This window comes from Taeniopygia guttata, chromosome 20 (genome assembly GCF_048771995.1).
Source record: "Taeniopygia guttata chromosome 20, bTaeGut7.mat, whole genome shotgun sequence".
Classification (NCBI taxonomy): Eukaryota; Metazoa; Chordata; class Aves; order Passeriformes; family Estrildidae; genus Taeniopygia; species Taeniopygia guttata.
The window spans coordinates 7878849-7893774 of NC_133045.1; the positions used below are offsets into that span (position 1 = coordinate 7878849).

General features: G+C 57.0%; 1 protein-coding gene across 1 annotated transcript; it reads left to right on the plus strand.

Moving 5' to 3' along the window:
* Positions 1 to 3572: 3572 nt before the first annotated feature.
* LOC116809179 (bactericidal permeability-increasing protein-like) lies at positions 3573 to 12441 on the plus strand. Its single transcript, XM_041720219.2, has 15 exons — positions 3573 to 3710; positions 4665 to 4767; positions 5376 to 5504; positions 5940 to 6095; positions 6482 to 6545; positions 8407 to 8470; positions 8927 to 9018; positions 9192 to 9368; positions 9579 to 9638; positions 9763 to 9930; positions 10216 to 10283; positions 10506 to 10548; positions 10899 to 10962; positions 11476 to 11552; positions 12159 to 12441. The coding sequence occupies exons 1-15, from the start codon at positions 3575 to 3577 to the stop codon at positions 12204 to 12206; spliced, it is 1449 nt and encodes a 482-aa protein (XP_041576153.2). The 5' UTR covers positions 3573 to 3574; the 3' UTR covers positions 12207 to 12441.
* The last annotated feature ends 2485 nt before the right edge of the window (positions 12442 to 14926 follow it).

The following is a 14926-nucleotide window of genomic DNA, read 5'->3' on the forward strand; positions in this document are numbered from 1 at the left end:
CAGCGGGGCGGGCCCGGAGCGGCGGCGGGGCGGAACGCGGCGCTGAGGGGCGGAACGCGGCGCTGAGGGGCGGAGGCGGCGGCGGGGCCTGCCCGGCCCTGCCCGGCCCGTCCCCGGAGCGCCGCTCTGTGCTGCGGCCGAGGCACTTTTACACTCCAAGAGCTTAGTCCCTAAAGTGTATTTCTGCAGTGGAGATGCTCTCCACTGGCAAACAAAGTGCTCGCAGATAAGACAGAGGCAGGACAGGCCCCACACCACAAAGGGCACTCCGCGGTGCCGCTGGATTCCCTGTCCTTAGTTGGTTCCCCTGACACAGCTTAGGGCCGCTCGGGCTGGGCTCTGGCAGCAGCCGCAGCTGGAGCAGCCCGGTGTCCCGGCTCGCAGGGAGAAGGCAGAGCACGCCGTCTGGAACCGGCTGCGGCACCTCCGGGCGCTGAAGGCGCGGCGGCCCCGGGCCCGCGCTCCGCTCCGCGTCGGGATCCTGGGTACGGCCGGGGCATCGCCGGGTCCCACCGGCAGCAGCCGCCTGTGCCTGGGGAGAAAGAGCTGGGAAGGGCTGCGGGGAGTAACGGGGGGCAGGCACTGCCTCAGGGGGAGCCTTCTCCTTTGTTGGCAGGATGCATGGCCGAGAGGCTTAAGGAGGAGATTCTGCACAGGGAGAAACTGGTCGATGTCGCGGCAGGCCCTGATGCCTACCGTGACCTCTGTGTGCTGAAGCTCCTCTTGGTCTCGGGACAACCACATTTGCCACAGGTGCTGTCCACTGCCCAGTCCTGTAGGTGGCAATGAACTTCCCTGTCTGGAAATGGCTAAGGGAGGTTTTATTTTGGGCTGACGACTTCTCTTTCCAAGGTCTCTCCAAACCCAGGCAGGCTGCTCTCACTTTTCTTGCTGAGACCTCAGGTTTTGCATCGAGGTTCCCCAGCCCACATACCCCTGCCAGTGGAAGGGTGGAGAGCAGCAGCAGTCATGCCTCTGGCACTGGCACAAGCTGCCCGGGGAATTCCCGGGCTGGTAATGGCACTGGGGAACACAGATGTGTCCGGATTTCCTTGCAGATGGCAAATGGGCAGGTTGTAGCACTGCAGAACAAAGATGTATTCAGAATTTCGTGCACATGGCAAATGTGCCTGCACTGCTCACAGCCCAAGGAGCAGAACAGTGCCAGCCTGGTCCCTGTAGTACCTGGGTAGCCCCAGCACGTGGCTGCAAGGGGGCTTGAGCCATGGCAGCACGAGAGAGATTTGGAAAGAGCTGGGACAGGATGGGAAACTGCCCACATGTGCTGAGGAGCGTGCGGGGCCAGAGGGACTCCTGGCCTGGGGAGCAGGGGGGGCCTATGGACAGTGGGGAGAGGGGTCCTGACCTGCACTCCTGGGCAAAGGACAGCAGCAGCACAGGACTCCTGCAAGTCCCTGTCCTCCTGGGCTCCTGGTTCCCATCTGACCATTCCCATTCCTTCTCCAGCAGCCTGGGGGAGCCAGCCTTTCCCCAGTGGAGCAGACCCCACACTCCCAGAACAGGCAGAGCAGCTCAGCAAGAGAAGCTTTACCTGTCCAAAGGGTTAGGGCCAGCAGGGCAGGATTTCATGTTCCATTCCTCTGTCACCACTTGCAGGAAGCATTACCAGGACCGGCACATATGTTGAGCTTTAGATGTGGTTTTGGCTGCTCCTTGCCAAACACAGCAGTGTTTAGTAAGGGTTCAGCACTTTGAAGACTTTTATTCAGATCAACTTCAAAATTTGCTCAAAGCCAGGGTGAAGAGTTCCTGATTTTACTTCCTCTCTGTGCTATTCCATATAAAATTTCATTTCTCCTTATGGAAGAGTTCTGCTTCCTCCATGCTCTTCCTGAACATTTTGAATGTTCTTTTGATGCAGCCCTTCAGTGGGGTGGGGTTGTCTCCATGGGAGGTTTGGGAGCTCCTGCTCTGAACTGAGCTGGATCAAGCTAAGAGCTGATGATGGGTGACAGGGAGAGTCACAATTCCAAGGAGGCTGTGAGTGGGGGTTTGGCCTTTTGCCTTTCTCCTGCTCTTGGATGTTTCTTTCTGGGCAAAAGGAGCTTTGGGCAAAGGGACTCTGCCCATGGGCTCCCAGTGATGGATTGGGCTGGCACTGAGGGAGAGTCACAGCCTGTGGGCAGTGATGGTAGGTGCCTGTGGGACACAGCTCTTCCCTGTGTGGTTTGTCCCTCAATGCTGGCACCATCCTTGCCATGTCCCTGTTTCCCAGGTCCCAGAGGTGACAGTGACTGCAGTGCCCCTTTCCAAAGCCATAGCCACTCATACAGGCCCAGTGGGCATTTGCTGTTTGTCTGCCAGGCAGCCTGCAAGTGACTCTGCTGGAAACTAGTGGGACAAAAGGCAAAGGGGAACAGAATGCCTTGGTCTCTCTATCCACGATCTCCACGTGCCGTGTTCCTGCAGAATGGACAACGTGGCCTCAACCCTCGGGGTCTCCTGAGGCTGCAGCACCAAGGGATTGCTGTGCTTGAGCAACAGCTGCATTTCACAACACCCTTAACTGGCTCAGGGATGTGCCTCTGGCAGCCAGGACTTCCCTGGATCCTGCATGAGATCTGCCTGCATCAGCAACCATGGGTTTCCTGTGCCTGGACCCCAGCAGGAAATGAAAGTAACTGAATCATTTCTTCTTCCTTCACTTTTGTCCTGCAAGGAGAGACCAGGCAGTGCAGCTCTCCTGGCTGGGAGGGAGCAGGGGTGTTCCCCCCTCACACCTACCTGGCTGCACCCAGCTCCTGCCCCTGTCTCCAGCCATCGTGACAAGAGCTGTGCCATATCAGGCCTCAGAAGCGATGTCACTGGAGCTTGATCCTGGGGTGGTGGATGTCTCCTCCTGTGTGTGGCTGCTCTGTGCAGGAGCACTGTGACAGGGTCTGGAGGTGCAGGGCACCCCACTGAGGTAGGTGCCCTGGGGCAGCTGCCCAGCCCAGGCAGGAGCTCCTTTGCCAGCCCTGCTGGGTGTGGGGGTACCCAGGATCTGCTCACATGAGGTGAGAAGCTGTGACCTGCCTTCTTTAGCCACTGCTGTGTCCCAAGGCTGCTCTGGTGCCCCACTGCTGCTCTGATTCCTTGGGCAGGTCTGTGGTGTGTGAGAAGCAGCTCAGAGTAGCCAGCAGAGCCATGGGACAGGGACAGAGATGGAGAGCAGCATGGCTGGGACCCTGCTCGTGGACAGCCCAGGCTGTTCCCAGCCTTTGCTGGGTGCAGGCTGCAGGAATGTGGCTCTGTGAGGCTCAGCTGCCAATGCCAAGCCCAACTCTGCTCCACTGAGCATTCACTGCTGCCTCAGGCAGGGACTGATGGCAGTGATGGGGACGGGGCTGTTGCCTCCCAGTTTCCTCTGCTCCTTCCCTCCCTTCGGTGAGAGGCACCAGGTGTGCCTCTGTGCTGGGATGTGCCAGTGGTGCCAGCAGCACAGCAGAGCAGGGTGGTGGCCAAGCAGGAAGTCCTGGAGACGCCCCCCATGGCTCTGCACCCCACCCTGACTAACAGTTCCCTTTTTGGCAGGGATATAAAGGTGGTGTGGGCTGGGAGAGCCCAGCATAGCATGGCACTGTGGGAAGCCAGGATGGGAATGCAGAGCGTGGCGGTGGCTTGTGGGGCACTGGCCTTGTGCCTGGCACTCACCACAGCCACCAACCCCGGCTTCGTGGTGAGGATGACCCAGGCAGGCTTGGACTATGGTGGGTTCTGCTTCTGATTTCTCTCCTCACAGATGTGCTGGTGGCAGAGGTGTGGAGCCAGGTAGCCTGTGAGAAGTGCAGGGTCCCGGGGCAGGATGGGGGGATCGTTGGCCATGGATGCCAAGTGAGGAGCACAGGGACAGCGTGGGGAAATCCTTGGACAGGGGTGCCAAATGCACCATTGGCCAGAGCTTCCCTGTTGCACCTGCCTGCCCCCCATGCCACAACTTGATGCAGCCCCTGCAGAGGGGTCCAGCCCTGTGGGGTCTCAGGGAGCTGCAGCCAGGCAGTGTGGGAGGCTGGCACAGCAGGAGGGTGCTGGTCCCACAGCACATCCAGGCAGCTGAGCCGTGAGGCCTGGAGGAGGGAGCTGCAGAGGAGAGAGGAGTTGGGGAGTTTAGGGAGGGGCAGTGACAGAGATGGATGGGCCCCGTGCTGGTTTTATCGAGGCAGGCAGAGCCCCGGCTCCAGCAGAGCGCAGTTATGGATTGAAATACACTGTGTGAGAAACAGCTCATTTAGCAGGCAGCTCTGCCAGGCAGTGTGGGAGAGAACGTGACTCCCCTTCTCAGACCGAGGATGGGGTGCAGCACCCACTGATGCCGTGCTGCTCCCTGGGACATAAGCTCCATCCAACTTCACCTGCTGGCAATGGGCATGGAGCAGCCCAGTGCCTCGGAACTCCCACACACCTCACCAGGTAACAGCCTGCAAAGTGAGGACTGGGACACCTCTCTCCTTTCTGTGGCTACCGCCTTTGCCTGGGACTGCAAGCAGGGCACGAGGCAGCATTGCCTGTGTGCTTACAGGGCTCTGTGCTCAGAGGTTTGCTTTAAAGCCAGCCTGGGAGGCAGCACCACCCGGATCTCTCCTCTGACCCTTCTGCTGCACACCCTGTGTGTGCTCCAGCTCCTGTAGCAGTGCTGGAGTGACACTGTCTCTGTCTCCCTGCAGCCCAACAGCAGGGGATCGAGATCCTGGCCCAGCTGAAGTTGCCAGATATTTTAGAGGACTCTCGTTTCTTGTATGTGGGGAAGGTGCGCTATGAGTTCTCCAGGTGAGCCTTGCCAGTGGCCAGGAGCCACCCACTACCCCCAACCCAGGCAAGGGGCCGCAGGATTGCAGAGGATGGGGGGCCCCTGGAGCAGTGAGGACCATCCTGTTCCCTCCACAGCTCCCTGAGATGTTGGCCCTGTCCTTGGTGCATGTTCCTGTTGCACTCCTTGCACCAGGGGAAAAATGGAACCAGGGTCTCGGCACTCTGGGCATGGGTGGGCTGTGTGTGCAATCAAAGCCTGGGTGGTGGAGATGGCCTTGCCTGTGGGACCCGGGCACACGTTCCTGTGTGAAGCAGGGGCCCAGTCCCTGTGGCAATGCCGGCTCCCTGCTGCCCTGGGTGCCTCTCTGCTCCTGCAGTGCAGCGCTTGGAGCTGTCTTGGGTGGCTGCAACTGCCACATTCCCAAAGGTGCCACTCTGCTCTGTGTGTCCCTGCCAGCGTAGCTTTGCAGCAGCAGAGGTGCAGCAGGGGATGGTGCCAGTGCAGTGACTCCATCCTGCTCCTCCTCCTTCCCTCCCTGATTGTCTCCCTCCCTCCCTCCCTAGCCTTGTGCTTGGGAGCAAGGAAGCACCATAACATGAATTTATTTTTATTCCTATATTTTTAGACTGCGCCTTCGTGATTTCTACTTGCCACATTCTCGGATTACCCCAGTATCCAACATGGGCCTGCAGGTTTTCATCTCCAATGCCTTTGTCGAGCTGGATGGGGACTGGCGGGTGAAATTTCTCTTTATGTGAGTGCCCAGCTCTTCCTCTCTCTATTCGGGCATCCACTCTGCGTCTCCCTCTCTGGAGTTGGATGGATTTTTTCTCCTCTCCCTCTCCTTGTGTTTTGGGCAGCTATCAGGTTGCTTCCCCAGATATGATGGATAAAAAAGGCTGGGAGGCAGGAACAAGGCATATGGAAGGGGAGCTGTACGTGGACCCTCCGGTCTCACTTCCACCACCCCTTCTTGCTCACACTCCCCTTTATTTAAAGGTTACCTCTCCTAGTTTATGTGCCATTGAAATTTGGTTCCCCTGAGTTTGAACACTTTCCCAATCTCCTCTGGAGATACCATACATTGGGGAGAGTGATCCAGATAGATTCATCCTGAAACAGATTTCAGGTCTCTTCACCAGGCCTTGTCATTGACAAATTTCTCTTTCTCATCCCCCTCTACCTGCAGCCGGGACCATGGATCTTTTAACCTGAAGGTAGAAAATATCTACATGAAAATCGTAGTGAGGCTGGGCAGTGACACCACTGGGAAGCCCACCATCAGCACCTCGGACTGCAGCGCCCGCATCTCCAAAGTCCGGGTGCTCTTTTCAGGCAAGCTTGGGTATGTGACTTCACTGTAAGGTCTGGAAACACTGTGTGCTAGCCCACCTGCCATGGGAATGTGGCTCTGCCATGGGAATGTGGCCCTGGTGTGAGGAGTAGGTTGTTGGCAAATGTCACGCTGCCTGGACTTAAATCTGGCCCGAATTTCAGCTGCTGTGGTTACACATTTAACAGGGGTGAGTGTGGTTAAGGCAGACACCAGACTTCTGTGGTTTACCAGTGAGTCTGTTTGCAAATGTAAACCCTGGGGTAGAGCCAGATGCCAAATTGGTGTGGGAATGATGTTCCCAGGGTCTTGCATCTCTAGGGTCTGCCTTTCCTGGGCACATACTTGTGCAGTATGGATCTGAGCTAGACAGGGCTTCTCTCTGTGTTTCTCTGCAGGTGGCTTTACAGCCTCTTCCACAGCGTTATTGAGTCCAAGTTGCAGAAGAATTTGGAGAGAAAGGTATGTGAGCAGTGGAAGGCAGGGCCTTGGTTTTGTGGTTGTCTTTAGCCCTCACTTGTAGGTGAGGCATTGGAAGGATCAGATGTAGGGAGGTAACTATAGCCAGAGTACACGACCGTGTTGCCAATTCAGTATAACCAAAGGAAAGGGCGTCACAGGCTCCATAGCATAGAGTGACTTAGGCTGAATTTGAAACCTGGAGCCTTTGCCAAAGCCCAGCATAACTGGTTCCTAATTAACAAAGACTTTTCTTTCCATGTGGTCAGTTAATTAGATCTTATGTCTCCGCCAAACTCATTGTAACATGATCAGAGCTGTCCTTTAACCAGCCATGTTCTGGAGAGCTTTGGGGAGCACTTGGGAGGAAACTCTCATTCCTGGATTTCAGACATTTGGTCTTTTGTTTTACTGAGGGGGGTCAGGGAGCTCTGGTACCGCTGCCTACTACAGACACTGACATGCAGGAGACCTGCAACAAGACATGGAAACAAGCTGTTAGCAATAATTACTACAAGGATAACTGGCATGAGTTAGAGCCTCTCTGGATGTGAACCTTGCTTGGGAAGGAGGCAGTTGGAGAACAGGCAAATTACATTCCTGCAGCAGATCCCATCCTGCCCAGGCACTATTCCCAATTCCATGCAACAATATTCCCAAGTCCCCTGAGGTCTGTGGCAGCAGATGGTCTGGCAGCAGGAGCAACAACAGGGCTCAGAGGCCTTTTTTGCTGTTTTGTGCCCTGGAAGGAGGAGAGCTCTGGGACTGCAAAGGGACCCCACTGCCCTCTGCTCCTCCTCCAAGCCCCCTCTGCCCCACACACATTCTTCATTGTCTTTGTAGAGTCGTGGTGTGAGGGGCAATGGGCAGGAGAAGGCAGGGTGGGGACTGAGCTGCACCCTGGGCACAGCTGGACCTCAGCCCAGGCCAGGCAGCCCGTGCCTGCCTCCTGCTGCTGCTGCAATGCTTGGGCAGCTCTAGTACCCCCAGTTCTGGGACTCCATTCACAGGGAGATCCCTGTCACAGGGAAATGTGGGTCATGGGGAAATCCCAGTCACCGGGATGGCATTTTTCTGCCTGCAGCAACATCCTCACAGGCAGCAATGGAGCATTTTGAGCACAGACAGAAAAATATCACTGGAGACAGGGAAGAGCTGCAACCTGCTGTCACTAAGGCCATGCCCAAGGCTGTGTTGCTTCCTCCTCCTCATTTCTGTCAGTGTGGTTGCTGCCCCTCCACAGCACTGCATCTCACCATCAGCTCTGTGGGCTGCAGGCCCGTTCAGACAGATCCTGCCCATGGCTGGCTGTGATGTTACAGTGAAAACATTGAAAGGAGCTTGTGCAGATATCCTCAGCCATCTGCAGGACAGTGCCCCGCAGTAAATTTCCCAGGGTAGTGGTCAGCCTGCAATAAAATCCCCACAAATGCCAGGGCTTCACTTGTGGATGACAGAGGCAGACGCATGCACTCTCCTGTCCTGGCACACAGAGCTGCAGGAGCTCAGCAAAGCTCAGCTTCAGGGCACTCAGTGCTCCTGCCCCTGTGGGGTGGCTTTATGCCTTCGGTGGCTCTTTTTCGGCCATGCCCTGGCTGCTCAGCACGGTTCATTCCTGCATGGGCCACAAGAGATTCCTTCCAAGGGTCTCCCCAGAGCTGAGCTGTGCCGAGGGGAAATTGCTGCAAGCAGATGCTTGTAGGTAGAAACCCTGCTTGTGTCTTGGACACCTAATGTGCTGCCTGATGAATGGAGGCAATGATCACTGTGTGCTCTTTTACTTGAGCAGGCTTTGCCATGGAGCAGGGAGCGTGGCTGTGACCCGGCTGCCCCTGCTCAGCTCTGTGGCCTTTCTGTCCCGCAGGTGTGTGACAATGTGGCCAAGTCTGTGCACAATGAGCTCCAGACATACATCCGGACGCTGAAAGGTACTGGGGTGCTGTAAGTGGGTTTAGAAGCAGCTCTTCCTAGCTTTTGCCATCCATGAGGAATGTTTTACTTTGTATACTCCACTCCCCATCTCCTGGTGTTCTGCAGCAAAGCTGGGAGTTGGGAGCACCTTCTCAGCAGAGACAAATCACTCTGTGTGTTCTGTGTGGCTGTGGAAATTCCTTCAGAGTCAGTGTCCAAGTGCTGGTGTGTGATTGGGCTACCTTAACTAGGGATGACGGCCATTCCTCAGGTCCAGGAGATGGCTGTGAAAAAGTCAGGAGAAAAGTGTTTTTTTTTTTCTTCCTAGCACAAGCAAGCAGAGGTGCAGGTGGTAGTGAGCTGATGCACCAGGAAGCCCAATCAAGGCACTGCCCAGATGCCAGAGGAGCCCATCAGCTCTCAGCTTTCCTGAACATCTCCTTCTTCCTCATCTCTCTTCCTTGTGTTTACAGTCACAGCCAGGATAGATGACAAGATAGGGATTGATTATTCCCTGGTGGCACCCCCAAGAGCTACTGCCCAGTCCCTGGATGCAGACCTAAAGGTGAGAGACAGCCCTTGGGACACTGGATTTGGCCAATGCCAATGCCAAAGGCAGGTGGGAGCCAAGGTTTTGGAACCTGCTGCAAATGCTGTTTGCCAGCCAGAGTCAGCAGGTGAGCCCCACTGCTATTTGTACCCCTTCTCCACCTTCTCTACATCTCTCTCTCTTCCCAGGGTGAATTCTACTCCCTGGCCCACCGCTCCCCCGTCCCCTTCTCACCGCTGCCACTGGCCTTCCCCTCGGATCACGAGCGCATGGTTTACTTTGGAGCCTCCAGCTACTTCTTCAACACAGCTGGCATTGCCTACCACAAGGCCGGGGCACTGGTCTTTGAAATCACAGAGGCCATGGTGAGTGGCACGAGTGGGACAGGGCTGGGAAGGAGGTTCCATTTGCTGAGGTGCTCCAGGAGCAGCCAGCAATCCTGAAGTCCCAGTGGGAGAGCAGGGGGCTGTGGGATGGGGCTGGGCTGTCAGACATGGCAGCATTTGGGGACAAGAGGGCTCGCCTTGGGCTCCTCTGTGCCACATTGCCCCAGGGTGACAGTCCTCTCCTTGCAGATCCCAAAGGAATCAGGACTCATCTTGGATACCTCTGCCTTCTCAGCCTTCATTCCCCAGGTGAGCAGTCTGGCCCTGCCTGCCCAGAGCTCTTGCACACACAGGCTTTGCTCTGTGCCAGGTGTTCTCCCTGAGGCCTGGGGGTTTGTGCCATCATTCCCATCCTCTCTCTTCTCCCACACAGCTGGAGGAGATGTACCCAAACATGTCAATGAAGTTCAGGCTGTCCACTCCCACTGCTCCATTCCTGACTATTGGACCAGGAGGAATCTCATTCCAGCCCATTGTGGATGCCCAGGCTTATGCCATCCTTCCCAACTCCAGCCTGGCTCCTCTCTTCCTCCTCAGCCTGGTGAGTTCTCACATGGCCTGTGAGAGGGTGGACAAGGGATTTTGAGCTGTGCCCCGTCCTGTTGCCCAGATCCTGCCAGGGGAGCTCCCAGGTGCTGTCCAGGAGCATTGGGGGTGTCCCCAATGGAACAATTCCTGACCTGGCAAATGCCAGGTTTAATGCTGGGTGCAAACAGGCCCCTGGATGGGCAGTGGTGTGTTTCAGCTGGTCAGAGCTGTTCCCCCAGGTGTGTGCTCTGGAGTGAGGTGGGGTGAGCACTGCCAGAGCTCTGTGCTCTCTCCCCAGACAGGGAATGTGTCCGCTGTCATCAACGTGAGGTCCGGCCGCATAGTTGGGAGCCTGGATGTGGGCAGGTACAGAGGGGAGCAGCCGCTGCCTGGGCAGGGGGTGGCTGGGGGTGTTGCTGTTTTGGGTGGCCACGGACAGAGAGGGGATGGGAAGGTCTCTGGGATGTGGGCCTGGTCTGGAAGGAATGAGCTGGGGCTGGAGGGAGTGGGATCTGCATGGCCATCGATGGGTGGAATTGCTCCCTCCCCTGGGACATCTTCCACAGCACCACTTCTGTCCCTGTGCAGGATCAGGCTCTCTCTGAAGGATTCAGCTGTCGGCCATTTCCAGGTAAGCTATCCTTGACCACGACCAGAGCCCCCAGCATGGAGCTGGCAGGCTGCTGGGGGCCAGGACAGGGAGTCATTCCCTGCTGCCTCCCAGTATGGTACCCTCCATTGACTCTGCAACCTCCTCCTGCCTCAGCCTGCAAGGCTGGCAAAGGATGTGGGCCCAGACCCATTGCTGCTTTCACCCCAACCTTTCCTTCCCTGCCAGTGCAGCCAGACAAGCTGCTGGTCTCTGGCAAAATGTGTGCCCATCCCAGCTCCTCATCTCCATCTTCTAATTATCCCCTAGTGCTTTCATGTCTCCTGTGCTGCAGAGTAAATCTTTTCCTCTCTTGTCTCCCCACTGCCCAGTTGCGAACGATGCAGTCCTTAATGAACATCCTGACTTCCAATGCCCTGCTCCCTCGTCTCAACGGTGAGAACCTACTGGGGGGAATGGGGTTGCTGCAGCAGCTTCCACTCAGGTTGCTCCATCCAAGTGGTCCCAGCTCACTAATTAAATCCTCATTGCCAAGGCTGATGCAGGGAAAAGTGAGTGCAGGAGGCGGCAGTGAAGCAGTGGGAGCCTCTTGCTGCTCTGACAGGCTCCCAGCAGCCAACGCAATGGAAAAAATGAGCCCTGTGCATTTCCTAATGCTTTCCAGACCCTATCCCCGAATCCCTGCATCTCCTGCCTCGCCAGCAGCCCAGACCAGAGTGGGGCTGGTGGCAGGATGGGCTGAGGGAGCTGTCATGGCACAACACAGCCCTTCTGTGGAGTTTCCTCTGCCAGCCCCAGGAGCAGTGGAGGAGAGGAAAGGGCTGGGGGAAGGAGGTGGCCAAGGAAGTGGATACCTCCTTGGTATCCAGGGTGCTCTGATTTGAGTGCTCCCTGCTCCCTTGATTCCCATTTCCATCCCAATGCAGACACTTGTGTTGTCTTTTCCAGCCCGCTTAGATGAGGGTTTTCCTCTGCCACTTCTGGACAGGATTCAGCTTTCCAATATCCTTGTGAGGTTCCATCAGGTGAGTGAGAGGGAGCTCCTGGCCCCAGGTGGGGCCCATCCTGCTGCCCACAAAGCCCTGCTTACCAGCACAGCCTCCCAATCCAGTTCCCCCAGCTGTGCTAGGAAGTGGTGGATGGGAACTCTCAGCAGCAAACCAGTTCTCTGCTTTTCCTGGTTGCTTGGTGGTTGTCTGGGATGGCACCACATTGTTCTCCAGTTCTTAAGCCTGGGGTCTGAATTTTCCACAATGCTTTTTATAACAGTGTCAGCCCCAAATCCCCACTCTCCCTGGCTGGCAATGCCTGGATGGATGCTGTGATGCCTGGTAGGATGCAGCCCCTGCCTTCTCTGCTGTAAGGAGCTGTACCAGGTCCAGGGGAGCAGAGAGAGCCCCTATTGTAGGGTGCCTTGGGGAAACCCCAAAGTGGGGTCTCCATGGGGATCCCGAAAAGCTGTAGTGAGGTGTGGCTGTGAAATGTCTCTGCAGCCTGCCAGGGGGAAAAAATAGGCACAGGGGTTGGCAGAACCACATGTCCCAATCCATTCTCCCTTGAAGGATTTGATGGGTGCTGGGCAATGCAACTGCCAGGACCTGTAGCAGCTCAGCACTTTCTCTTTCTCCCAGAATTTCCTGCTGCTTGGAGCAGACGTTCGCTTCCAGCCCCGGGGATGAAGATAAGGCAATGAGAGCCCTTCAGCACAAAATATGTTCAATTCACCACTTTGCCCGTCTCTGTATGAGCTGAAGACCACCAATCCTGCCACTGTCCTGCAATGCTGCCTTGGCCAGGACATTCCATGGTCCTGCTGGGGCCTCATCTGGTGCCACCATGAGATAGGGGTCACGTACCCTGGACTACCCCTCCCTTCCTTCCTCTGAGCAGCAATAAAGGCATTGGTGCTTGGGATATGCTGTTGGTGTCACTGTCTGCACCTTGGGCCATACAGGGTCAGATGGGAGCTGGACTGGGACAGCCTGCTTTGGCTTGTTTCCATGGTCATGGCGAGGCACCACAGAGCACCTGTGTCCTGCTGTCCTGTGCCTTCACTCCAGCCTTGGGGCAGGGTAGCACAGTGGAAAAGGCCCTGAGGGTGCTGGTCAACAGCAGCTGGACATGAGCACCAGGTTCCACAAGGCCAATGTATCATGCTGGCCCTTTTCAGCCGTAGTGGGGAAACAGGAGCAGGAAAGGGTTTGTGCTTTGTCCAGTTCTGTGTCTCTCACTTCAAAATGCACATGGAGGTGCTGGATTATGTCCAGAAAAGGCAGTGGAACCAGGGAAGAAGCTGGAGCACCAGAGAGGCTGAGGGGGCTCAGCCTGCAGAAAAGCAGGTTCAGGGAGGACCTTCTCACCCTCACAGCGCCCTGACAGGAGGTGCAGCCATTGGGGGTCAGGCTCTGCTCCCAGGGAACAGGGACATGGTAAGAGGACATGGTCTTAAGCTGCACCAGGGGACTTTTACGTTGGATATTAGGAAAAAATCCTTTACACAAAGGGTCCTTAGACCTTGGAACCGGCTGTCCAGGGAGGTGTTGGAGTCACCGTCCCTGGAGGTGCTTAAGGAAGACTGGACATGGCGCTCAGTGTCCTGGTTTAGTTGAAATGGTGGTTCTGGGTCACAGAACCACCCGATGATCTCGGAGATGTTTCCCAGCCTATTTAATTCTGTGATTTTGGGATTCCCGCGGCGGCGGCGCCCAGCAGCGGGCGGGCCCGGAGCGGCGGCGGGGCGGAACGCGGCGCTGAGGGGCGGAGGCGGCGGCGGGGCCTGCCCGGCCCGTCCCCGAAGCGCCGCTCTGTGCTGCGGCTGAGGCACTTTTTCACTCCAAGAGCTTAGTCCCTAAAGTGTATTTCTGCAGTGGAGATGCTCCCCACTGGCAAAGTGCTCGCAGATAAGACAGAGGCAGGACAGTCCCCACAGCACAAAGGGCACTCCGCGGTGCCGCTGGATTCCCTGCCCTTAGCTGGGTTCCCCTGACACAGCTTAGGGCCGCTCGGGCTGGGCTCTGGCAGAGCCGCAGCTGGAGCAGCCCGGTGTCCCGGCTCGCAGGGAGAAGGCAGAGCACGCCGTCTGGAACCGGCTGCGGCACCTCCGGGCGCTGAAGGCGCGGCGGCCCCGGGCCCGCGCTCCGCTCCGCGTCGGGATCCTGGGTACGGCCGGGGCATCGCCGGGTCCCACCGGCAGCAGCCGCTGTGCCTGGGGAGAAAGAGCTGGGAAGGGCTGCGGGGAGTAACGGGGGGCAGGCACTGCCTCAGGGGGAGCCTTCTCCTTTGTTGGCAGGATGCATGGCCGAGAGGCTTAAGGAGGAGATTCTGCACAGGGAGAAGCTGCTCGATGTCGTGGCAGGCCCTGCTGCCTACCGTGACCTCTGTGTGCTGAAGCTCCTCTTGGTCTCGGGACAACCACATTTGCCACAGGTGCTGTCCACTGCCCAGTCCTGTAGGCGACAATGAACTTTCCCTGTCTGGAAATGGCTAAGGGAGGTTTTATTTTGGGCTGACAACTTCTCTTTCCAAGGTCTCTCCAAACCCAGGCAGGCTGCTCTCACTTTTCTTGCTGAGACCTCGGGTTTTCCATCGAGGTTCCCCAGCCCACATACCCCTGCCAGTGGAAGCGTGGAGAGCAGCAGCAGTCATGCCTCTGGCACTGGCACAAGCTGCCCGGGGAATTCCCGGGATGGTAATGGCACTGGGGAACACAGATGTGTCCGGATTTCCTTGCAGATGGCAAATGGGCAGGTTGTAGCACTGCAGAACAAAGATGTATACAGAATTTCGTGCACATGGCAAATGTGCCTGCACTGCTCACAGCCCAAGGAGCAGAACAGTGCCAGCCTGGTCCCTGTAGTACCTGGGTAGCCCCAGCACGTGGCTGCAAGGGGGCTTGAGCCATGGCAGCACGAGAGAGATTTGGAAAGAGCTGGGACAGGATGGGGAACTGCCCACATGTGCTGAGGAGCGTGTGGGGCCAGAGGGACTCCTGGCCTGGGGAGCAGGGGGGGCCTATGGACAGTGGGGAGAGGGGTCCTGACCTGCACTCCTGGGCAAAGGACAGCAGCAGCACAAGACTCCTGCAAGTCCCTGTCCTCCTGGGCTCCTGGTTCCCATCTGACCATTCCCATTCCTTCTCCAGCAGCCTGGGGGAGCCAGCCTTTCCCCAGTGGAGCAGACCCCACACTCCCAGAACAGGCAGAGCAGCTCAGCAAGAGAAGCTTTACCTGTCCAAAGGGTTAGGCCAGCAGGGCAGGATTTCATGTTCCATTCCTCTGTCACCACTTGCAGGAAGCATTACCAGGACCGGCACATATGTTGAGCTTTAGATGTGGTTTTGGCTGCTCCTTGCCAAACACAGCAGTGTTTAATCAGAGTTCAGCTCTTTGAAGGCATTTAT